At 33.6% G+C, this 11859-nt stretch overlaps 1 protein-coding gene across 3 annotated transcripts in view; it reads left to right on the plus strand.

The window, feature by feature from the left end:
• Positions 1–9831, plus strand: part of DCLRE1C (DNA cross-link repair 1C) — a 53808-nt gene extending 43977 nt beyond the window's left edge. For 2 of the 3 annotated variants that reach the window (XM_052000433.1, XM_052000434.1), the window contains one exon: positions 495–1623. In XM_052000433.1, coding sequence (XP_051856393.1) covers positions 495–1420 — 926 coding nt within the window. In that variant the 3' untranslated portion in view covers positions 1421–1623. Of the gene's footprint in view, positions 1–494; positions 1624–9396 lie in introns of those variants that run through there. The other variant, XM_052000436.1, reaches the window with a different exon arrangement.
• Positions 9832–11859: the final 2028 nt, after the last annotated feature.

The raw sequence follows: 11859 nt of genomic DNA on the forward strand, positions 1-11859 counted from the left end.
AACATATTACCAATTTTAACACTTTCAGGTAGGGCTTATTAATATTTATAATTTAAATATAGACAATGTTGTTTGTTTAATCAGCCAATCAACCAACCAGTATTTATTAAGCATTCACTATACAAAGTACAAGAGTAATGGAGATACAAAAAAGTAGGCTCTACCTGAGATAGAGAATATGTACAAAATTCTTTTATCTTAATTCAGAACATGTCATTGTAAAAGTGACATAGTAAACTGAGTTTTAAAAAAATTATAGTGCAATAGAAATCACAATTCACAAAGATATGGTCTTGTGCTCCAAAATTTTCTAAAAGAACTATGCAATTAATATGTATCAAGTGGCTTTTTTACTTTTTATAAAAGAAGAGAGGATCTTTAAGATGCCTTATATGAGTTCAGCTGAATGCATTACACAATAAATTGTTTACTAATTTTTGTGAAGCTCTCCCTTCATTTTTTTTTTTTTTTTTTTTTACCTTGGGCGGTGTCAGGGTGGACAGAGGATGAAGATGAAGATCTCTTTGATGATTCGCAGTTAATGCCTTTGAGACACAAGATCCCAAATAAACAGACTTTCCAGCCTCCATTACTTTCTCCCAAACCTGAACCTCAAGAATGTCCAGGACAACTGAAGCGGAACGTAGCAAGCTGCAGAAGAGACAGTGTGGAGAGTTCTCTTTTGACAAACTTTGTAGACTGTGAGGAATCCAACAGTGAGGATGAGGATCAGTCTGAAACTGTAACTTCTTTTCATGGGGATTTGAATTCTCTTCCATTACAGCAACAGGAATCGGATGTGGACATTCCAGAGTGGAAAATCTTCTTTAAAAATAATGCTGATATTCCAGATCCAGATGATGGTTCAGAAAATGTTATTTCTTCCACAGAGGCAGGCACTTCCCAGTCACCAAGACTTTTCACTGATTCTGATGGAGATTCAACTCATATCTCCTCACAGAATTCTTCTCAGTCCACACACATATCCGAACAAGAAAGCCAAGGTTGGGACAGCCAATCAGATACTATTTTGTTATCTTCTCAAGAAAGAAATTGTGGTGACTTCAACAAAAGCGGCTTCCGAGTCAGAGAGCTTGTCACCACTTGTCAACTGGAACAAAATATCTCTGGCCCAAAAGACACTTCCTCTGATTTGAAAGGCAGAGCTCAAGATGTATATACAGCTTCTATTTCCGGAGGAGCAACTACAGTAAGTTGTGAGAAGTATGCAACTGAAGAGGGAAAAAACTTGTTAAATCTTAGCACAAGTGTAGATTCTCAGAGCTCCTCAGACTTTGAAATACCTTCAACACCAGATGTTGAACTTCCTAAACAGGAACATTTACAACTTCTATATGCAAAGTTGGCAAAAGGTGAAAGTGTAATAATTGAAAGAAAGCATAGTACATCCAGTTCATAAATATTTTGGAATTATTTTTCAGTCAAAATACGAAGACTCCCTCAGAGATTTTATGAAATAGAAAGAAAAAAAACCTTAAAAGTATTCCAGAGTAATTGGTTTAGCAGATTAGAAAATGAAGACCTAGAAGAAAATGTTATGAAATATTAAGTGGCTGAGATTATATACATTTTTAATAAATTTTATTTTTTAATCAACAAAAATGCATTTTCTTTCCCCCTTTTCCTCTATTCTCATCCTGTTAAGGGAAAACAAAACCAAAATTAAGTTTTATTCTGCACTTTTGAATTCTTCACCTCTCTGTCAGGAGGTGAGTGGTAGTGTATTTCATTATGAATTATAGATTCATGGTTAAGTCATTACATTGATCAGTTTCTAAATCTTTCAAAATTATTTTACAGTGTTGATGTATAAATCACTGCTTCTGTTCATTTCACTGCATCAGTTCATAGAAGTCTTCCCAAATTTCTCTGAAACCATTTTTGTTTTCTCTCATGTTTATGTATCTCAACTTGTTCGGCTATTAAGTTGATTGATAGGTACCTTTATACTCCTTTCCCCTACTCCAATTTCTTATATTTTGCCATTGCAAACAAAAGAGCTACAAATATTTCTTAGAATTTGTTTTGAGAATCCCTCTCTTAATATATCCTGCATCCTATTGGTCTCCATCTCTTGAAATGTATTTCTGTCCCACATTCTGTACATGTATTTGGATGAATTTCAATTTTTAGCTGCTTTCCCTAGGCCTCTTCCTCATTTATGTTATTTGTATATCAGATGAGAAAAGTTTTACTCCTATCCCTCAGCATATTTTCTTTCCCTCTTTTTTCATTCTTTTAAGTTCAACAAAAGCCATTTTTAGGCTTTCTGTCCAATGACTTCCCCACGATCTCTAGTGGTGATTAAGGTTCCCAGGGGACATATATTATCTCCCTATATTTGAATATGCTATTTATCCTCTAGTTTCTCATGATAGTTTGCCTTATGTTTCTCTTGATCTATATTTGAATTCTTTAAATTCCTTTGTTATCTATGGTCCTCAAAAGGAATGCACTGAAGTCCTTTATTTCATTAAAAGTCCACTTCCTCTCCTTTCCCCCCCCAAGTAACATAGTTCTGCAGGGTAAGTAATTGACTGCATACTTCTTTTGCCTTCTGGATTATTGTATTCCAATCTCATCTTTTCTTTACACTGTCTTTCTGGCTAGTGTTTTCTCTTTGATTTAGAAAATATGGCTATACTGCTCTCGGGAGTTTTCATTTAGAATTTTACAAAGTGACCAGTGTATTTTATTTACGTGTTGTCCTTTTAAAGTTCTTGAAATATGTCATGACTTTCAGATAAGCCATTCTTAAATCACTATTCAAATTTGTTTTCCAGTCACTTAATTTTACTATAAGATAACCTTACATTTTCCTCCATTCTTGACTTTAAAAATATTTATCAAATCATATTTCAGTTTGTGGACTGGATAAGAGTTTATACTTATGTCAAACCATTACTTCTCTATTCACTTTAATAGCTCTCATTTTCCATTTATTTTCTTTCCAGTGTTTTATTAAAACTATTTTAAAAATTCTCCTCTCTAGTAAATTGTCTTCACATGTATCCAAGCTGGTTTTAAGGCTTTGCTTGTCAGTGTTTTGGAGTCAGTTTGTCTTGGGTGTCCCTGTCATTGTAATAGCTTTTTAAAAAAAATTTTGTTCTTCATTTTTTCCAACTGCTTCCTGGCTTTAGAGTTTAAGAACAGGTTCTATGTACTTGTAGAAGAAATGTCTGAACTGGTCCTGTTGCTGATTTTTTGGGAGTATTGTTTTGCTATTCCGAGGATCTCAGCGACAGCTTTGGCCCAATACCTAAGTTTTCAGTGCCCTTGAGGTGGTTTGATCCCAGGCAAAGTCCCATCATTGATTTTATCCAAGTAATGCAAGTTCCTGGCCTATCTTTGGGTTTGAACAGGACTATGGATTTGTTATATATGGAGTTTCAGCAGACTGTTGATTGACTTAAGTCATTATGACCTAACTGAAAAGCTCTGCTGGTTCCCTTTGGTCTGAAATCCCTGCCCAAGTTATTCCTGTGAATTTCAGACTGGGCTAGATGCTGGAGACCTTGCTCTGCTTATTACATGTAATAAGCATTCCTGCTGCTTATTATGTGATCTTGTTCCTTTCCCAATATATGTCCTAACTTGGAGACTCCTATCCCTGGAATACAGGTCGTCTTCACACTTTGCTTTGGATCCATAACCTGGAACAGGCCAGGAAGGACAGATGTTTTTCTTGTACTTGGGTCTTATACCTTACACAAACGTAGGCCTGGAGATGATGGATCTGGTTTATCTTCTTGCCCTCTCCCTTTACTGGAATGCTGTGTATAATGTGATCTTGGCTTTATATATACTTTTATTTGAAACAGAATCTAATGCACCATTATGCTTTCACATTTTAAAAAATGGACTTCTGTTAATTTTTATTTACCAAAACATCAACTCTGAAGGATAAAATTTTTTTGTAGTTGGCCATCCAGCAAAATGAAATGGGAATGAAAGTTCGAGATTTTTCTTAAGTTTAAAGTAGAATATTAGAAACATGAATTTTATATAAACTACCACTGCTTCCTTACCTTTTGGGAGTTGCAACAAGTATTCGTGCTAATATTTTTAAGTTGAGTAGATGATCATGCTATGTGAGCACCAAACTCACTATGAAAGCTGAGCCTACATGAACAGAATTTATTGTTACAATCAAAACTTAAAATCAAATTAATCTGACATTTGATTATAAGCATAATTATTGTATAGTGTGGATAACTGGATACGTGTTCAGTACTTTACCTAAATGTCTATAATATTGTGTTAAATCAAGCATTTCTAACAAAAATGAAAGTAGGTATCTGTAAAGAACAGCTTTGAAACCTTTCTTAGGACTCTTGAATCCATCCATAACTAAGGGGGAATCTAAATAAGTCTCTTTCCCCAAGTATTGGGATCCAAGATAGAATGGCTATTAAGGTTTCAGGTGATATTTAATTTAGGTCAAAGCAACTTTTTTCCTAATATGGGGAGAGTTGCTTTTCTCCATTTAAGACAAATTGAGCAGGGTGATGTGAATCTCAGGATCTGTAAAAGAAACTTATTGAGGATTTTTTTTAACAGTAAGGAAGCTGCCCCTGATTTCTCCCTTCTCTAGTCTCTCATACTTTTTTGGGAACCCAATAAATGGATATGTCTTGTTGTAGTTATATATTTGCTGCCCTTCTTTTAAATTATAGATTCCTGGAGGGCAGGACAATATCTTATTTTAGCAATGTTTTCCTAGCATAAAAATGAAATATAAAATTAGGGATTTAACAAATGTAAAGTTTAACCAAGAACAAGTTAATGACCTAGTCAAAATAAATACTAAAGTAGAAAGAGAAAGATGGTATAACACACAATAAGTAGTAACAATTTCAATCCTAAACAAAACCACATATTAGCCTAACATAATAGAAAACAAAAACAGAATAGTGACAGGGACTGGAACTGAATTCATTGTTATGAGGAAATCCTCAAAGAGTAAACTATCTACCAGTGCAGACTGACATGTCTGCAATTTTTACTATTAAAGAGAAATCTAGAGTACTAGAAATAAGTGATTTTCTCAGGATTGCATGGCATAGCCAATATATATGACACTCCAACCCAGACTTGTTTGTTGGATCCAAGGTCAGAAACGGATAAAAGAATAAAATGGAAATAGATAAAAGAAAAATCATTTTAGACACATTTAATCTACAATTATGTCAGTAGAACCCCCAAATCACTTTAGCCAGAGCTTGCTCTCATTGCCAAGCAAATAAGACAAGGTCAGAAGGCAAAATAGGATTAGAATACAAGTTCTTTGTCAAACATTACAGAGGTTCATGGTAGAATATTAGGCTTGTTGCCTCACAAAATATCAAAAAGCACTTGAGGAAAAAATCTGTAGAAAACTTTGGTATGAGATGGTAGCTAAGCTAAATTATTTTAGAGCATTTTTAGGTAAGTCAGAAAGTGGGGGGAAACCAAAATAAAATAGATCTGCCAGAATTTGCTTTGGTAGAATAAAATGTGACCCTAAAAGGTTTTCTGAGTTTTACCTGTGCACATACTAGTTCAAATGTGACCTCAGATACAATTACTTCTTACCTGTGTGACCCTGGGCAAGTCACAACTTCAGAAATCTTAGGGGAAAAAAAAATTACCTGACACAACTACAGAGGTAACATTCATGCCAAGACATAAAAATATGACCAGCCTAGTAAGCTGTTTTCCACTATCATGATGTTATGCCTGAAGGCCAAATGGATTGAGAGAATAAGGATTACCTATAAAAGTTATTCTGAAGGGTCTGTAAAATTGAATGAAGGAAAATACATCTTTATTTCAACACAGTTGATTTCCTTTTTAATTCTTATTTTATCCATTTAAAGCATTCTTGTGTTTTTACCAAGAGTACTATAGAGGTCTGTGAACAAAAAATAGTAAAAGATCTCTGTTATATTATCAAGGAATACTATAGTACCTGTTCAATGAACCATGTAGCCATGCAGAATGTATTTTAGAAAAATTAAGTTTGAAGAAGGTATATTGGCTAGATTTGACTTAGTTGTATGGACAAACCATCTTACTGAATACATTCATCAGACATGTATCTTGGGCACTAAAGATAAAATGGGTCCAGAAATGAATAGGAAAAAGTAGGTTAATGTGAAATTATTGCAAACTATTCACCTGCGAGTATTTGAGGCATAAATGAGGGTAAGTTTGCACAAAGGGAACATGAGAAATAGGCAGATCCAATAGATTTAATCTAGCAAGAGTGTTAAATACGTTAAGAGAATGTGAAATAAAAAGATTATCATGTTAGATTATAGCCATATGATGAAGGGCTCAATATAAAAGCTTGGATTCTAGTCTAGAGGCAGTTATTAGGGAACCATTTGACAGATGTGGGGAAAAAAATGGATCTGAGAAGAGACTAAGGATAGGGGGAGGAATTAGGAGAGTATTACAAAATTTTAGGGAAACAAGTGATAAAAACCAGAACTAGGTTCTTGATGATGGCAATGATTGAAGGCAGCATAATTTTGATATGGGATGTTACCTGACAGAATGGTAATGCCATTAAAAAAATACAGAAATGGGAAATGCAGAGAAAATATTTTGTACAGTTGAGTTTGAGGTACTAATAATACATAAGAAGTCTCCAATATTTGATGTCAAGATTTACTCACAGAAAAAAAGGCTAATTATGTGGATTTGGTAGTTATCTGCATAAAGATGATAAGTGAAGAGATTATACAGAGGAAGCCCAAGGACAGATCACTGGGCAACAACCCCTTTTAGGGAGAAATCCTCCTAGAGAAAGAGCTTGAAAAGCTGTCAGACGAACCAATTAAGAATAAAAATAATAGTTATCATTTATATAATACTTTAAAGTGTGTACAATATTTTGCAGATATCTCATTTTATTCTCATAATAACCACCTGGGAAGTATAGGTGATCTTATCTCCATTTTACATACCAGGAAACTGGTGCCTGAGGCAGGATCTGAATTTATGTCTCTTGACACATCAATTGTTATCACCTAGCTATCTCTAACCAAAGTGTCAAAAAAAAAAAAAAAAAAAAAAAAAAAAAAAAAAAGGCTGGTCAGCAATGTCAAATTATACACAAAGAACAAGAAAAATGAGAATTCAATCTTGATAATTAAGAAGCTAATAATGAATTTCAAACAACAAGCTTTAGTACTTCAGTTTATGAGGCAATCAGTGTGAATTCACTTAATCATCTTAGCTGAGATAACTTGCTGGATAGGAATAGCAGGGAAAATGAGGTAAATTTGGATTATGGGTCACTGTAGAGGAAAACAGGATGCTTTATGTGAGGATTTTAAGAGAATCAAAACAGGAAAAGGATGGTAGGTATTGAAAGTGGAAAGGGAGTACAGGAGGAAGCTGAAAGGGGAAAGAGAGAACTTAAATTTTGCCTAAGACAGTCTTACCTGTTTTGTAATGAACGTTTTGGTTATCTTGAATATAATTCAAACTTCTGAGTCTAGAAATATAATAGTTTAAGCATTCCCTTTCTAAACTGTGAGAGAAGAGCTCACCTCCCTCCTTCCCCAAAATCTGCTTGTTTCCTCTGGGGTTTGAGTCTCTTTTTTGGTTCATGTATTACTACTATAAACTACCTCTACAGTCAAACGGATAGTAACGGGAAGCATTGCAAGAAGAGTACTATCTTGTAGAAACCAAACATAGTTTTTTATGTACAAACTAGGGATTCTTCCTGTGTACCCTTTCATGTACCTTGAGAAGAGCAACTACTGTAATGCTTGTTTATGTGGATTTAAACATATACATAATCTGGATCATTTCCCATTACTGTATCACATAAAAAGTGGTTAAAAAAAACAACCAAAAAACACTTTTTAGAAAAATACTGAATAATTTGATAAAAATAGGGCCTCATTAAAAGCAGCTAATTGGCATAATGAAGAAAGCACTTCCTAGAGTCAGAAAAACCAGAGTTCAAATCTGACTCATTTACTTATAAGCTATATAATTGGGCAAAGTCACTTATGTCTGCTCAGTTTCTACAGCTGTAAAACAAAGGTAATAATTCCTACCACACAGTATTGTTATGAGGCTCAAATGAGATATTTATTTTCCTATCATTTATAATACTATAATTTTTAATTGTATGTGTTTTCTCCCCCATCACAACACATTTTATCTCCTATACTAATCTCACTTTTAAGTCAAGATTTAAAGTACAAAATGATTTAATTTAAAGGATCTTTTTTGAGTTTTAAAAATCTTTCTGCTCTGTTGTCCCCAATAGCTGCTTCTCTATAAATTCAGTTTCCTTAATGTAATGTTTTTGCTCATCATCAACATTGTAAGGTAAGGTCACTTCCCCTAAAATGTTCCTCTTTGCCCTTGGGCACAACTCCTTTGGATTTTTGTGAATAGAGATTATATCTTTATACTTTATCCTAGCAATCTGACTGGTGCATAGTACACACTTCATTGACTTTTCAAGTAAAACCTGCAAACCATAATTCATTTAGTGGCAACCTCCTTATATCTTCTAGTTACGTTTATAGCATGAATATAAAAAAATGTCAATTCAGAATATCCAGGCTGATGTAATGAAACATAGGTCAGGATCAAGAAATGAAGGAGGTTAGAATTAACAGACTACACCAAAGCCTCATGTCCATACATCAAGAATGCTTCTTTTTTCCAAGAAGGGAACTAGAAAGCACTGCAGGGCAGAGATGTCAAACTCAAAGATGGAACCTTATTAAAATGTGACTGGGCAAGGTACTTGGTTTCCAATATGGAAGTCATCTCTAAATCATCTATTTATATAGTCATACCATCCACTTAAGAACCAAAAAATCACAAGTGACATCACATTAGAAAAGAAATTTAAGAAAATGTATGCTTTTATAAACAGTGACCATCTGACTTATTCAGACATGTTACTGATACTAAAAATGATTAACGGATAAAGGAATAGACTTTGGCATTGACTGTTATCTTGTTCCACAGAAACTTCACCAACATAAAGCAGTTGTCACAATGAGGGAACAAAAATAGCCAAGAAAATACCTTAATTTCTTGTTTTTCTTGATACGAATTAAGTCTGTAGCCAATGGAAGTACCAGTTTATAATATAAATTCATTTGTAAAACCGTAAGGAGGATAGTAGAAGATTATGAGCAACACTGATTAATAAAATGACAAAGGAAAGTGAAGAAGATGGGCCTAGAAAGTCTGGTATGTCTCCTTTAAACAAGATAATTTTAAGATCAGTTAAAGTGGAAGGAGCATCGATAAAAAAGGAAAGCATCGATAAAAATGGAAAGCATCTATCAATTTCTAAAATATACTATGTTCTTCATTAATTATCAGGGACTGATCATATTTAATCTTAAACGTCTTAATTCTCAATATGCAAAAGGAACAACAAGGATGGGAACAGCATCTGGACCAAACCAAGTACAGAAGAGATCTATGATGATATGTTGACAGAATTTTGAGATATCACTTCTCATACCTGAAAAGAGAACTAAATGCTGGAACAATTAAGGGGGAAGAGAGGAAAAGGGCCATTTTGAAGCAGTAAAGAATATCAATTATTCCCCTACTTTAATTTCTACAAAATCTTTTACAATGATTTACATATCTATTAATATTCATTAGACACATATATGCTAGGCACTTTACTAATGGCTAGGGAAAGAAAACTGGTCCTTACCCTTCAGGAAGTTGAAAGGTATCTTTGATCAAAGTATGAAAATGAAGTAACCTGACTTGCACACTATGCACTACAGCCAATTAAAGTCATACATACAATTGATTTAAAGGTCAAAAAATGCACTATCTGTTGACTATAAAACAGCATTTGCTTCTGCAGAGTGTCATCCCTGCATAAATTGATAATATAATTGCAACAACAGATATAACTTTGTTGGATGATCTTCTGATTAATATCAAGCAAGGTATAAACAGGAGATACATGCATGCCAAAGTTTTTTTCTCACTGTCAAGGAGAGTACACTGTAGCAACCAAATGAAAGAATGATTCCATATGGATGCCGAGATCTTCCAAAGACTCTTCTTTGTAGATGATCTGCATCTAGTACTGAACATTAAAGAATCTCCTTAAATTAAATTTACAATGCTCAGAAGATTAATTATCTATAAAAGAAAAAACAATGGATAAAAACTGCCTATTATCTGGATTATAATATGAAGATGAATAGACAATCCACTGACCTGGTTCAAACTTGAATAGAAATAAGAAAGCAGGGTTACCATTAGAAATTTCATAGAACTTAAAAAGATTTTGAAACAAAAACATCATTTCATCTTCAGTATTCTTCTAATGGTGCTATAAAGGCTTCAATTCATGGGACAAATCCTCAGGGAAATAAAATTGTGGTCAATTAAAAATCAATAAAAGAGATGAAGAGAGATCACTGTGAGTGAGCATACACAAGCATATTACTAGCAATGATTTATGCTCAAGAAGAGACATAAAAATACTATCCAGATCTATGAATAGAAAGAGAAGGGAATCAGATACTTGACAAAAGTGAGAGCTAACACTTAAGAGAGTCTGAATGCTACACTAGTACTATTCTAAAGTTAAGTATCATTACTAAGAAACAGGCCTAATATATTTGATGAATCTCTGATGAAAGGATATGGGTTAAGTTACATAGGATGGAAAGCTATTGATAACCTGTACCACTGGAAGGAGTATTTACACCATTGAGATGACATACATTTGAGTAGCTCTATCTAGTAAATCTGTTTAGTCTATTTAATTGTGCCCACATACTAGAAATCCAATGACTTATCACCTCAGATTTAAATGCATAGCTATACTAACTATTCAATTTACAATCCAATAATTTTTAAAAGCTTTACAGAAATAAAGAGGTGTTATACAGAGAGGTAGTTCTACTTTGGAAAATGGCTTCTTTAGTTTTAGATCCATTTATTTTTTAGTACAAACTAGCTCAGATTCCAGAATATCTTTTGCTTTGGTGTTTAATTTCTCTAAAACCTACTTGAATTATTCTGATAGTGTTCAGTTTATAATTTCAATCAAATGTGCATAAGTTGTAACTTGAATAAGATTTATGTAGTCTAATATAATAGAGAGTTATTAAAATTTTAGGTTGTACCAAGGATCTGAAGTGTCCAGGAGAGAGCAGCTAGGATGGGAAAAGAATCTAAGTTCCATGGCATAGGAATAGCAATTGAAAGAACTGGATATTTTTAAGCCTGGAGAAGAATGGAGAGAATTTTCAATACTTGAAAAGCTAGATATAGATATTGATATGAATATGATGACTGTTTTTAATACTTGATATATGAATTAGACCTGTTCAGCTTGATTTCACTAGGACGAACTAAGAGTAGTAGTAAGGAAGATATAAAAAGGGGCCAATTTTGATCAAATACTTACTAATGTTTTACAGTGGGCTGCCTCAGATCATGGTTTCCATTCAATGGATGACATCAAGCAAAGGCTGAATGATTTCTTATTGGGAAATGCAATATAGGAATTCTTTGGCAGAAAGTGGTTGGACCAGTTGTCTACAGAGATCCCTTTCAATTCAGGAATATTGTAATAAAGAAAATCTAAGATATAAATACAGAACAAGTAAAAAGATCACTAGATTTGGAATCAAAGAACCAGATTCCAATCCTATCTCTCAATCTTTCATACTTCTTAAGTTTCTTAATTTGTAAAATAAGAGGCTGGATTAGGTAACCTCTAAGATCTCTTCTAGCTTTAAATCCATGATCCTAAAATCCATAATCCTGTGACTCAAGTCTTTAAAATAGCCAGTAAAAGAAATATGAATTTAAACAAAGAAA

This window comes from Antechinus flavipes, chromosome 5 (assembly GCF_016432865.1).
Source record: "Antechinus flavipes isolate AdamAnt ecotype Samford, QLD, Australia chromosome 5, AdamAnt_v2, whole genome shotgun sequence".
In the NCBI taxonomy this organism is placed as follows: Eukaryota; Metazoa; Chordata; class Mammalia; order Dasyuromorphia; family Dasyuridae; genus Antechinus; species Antechinus flavipes.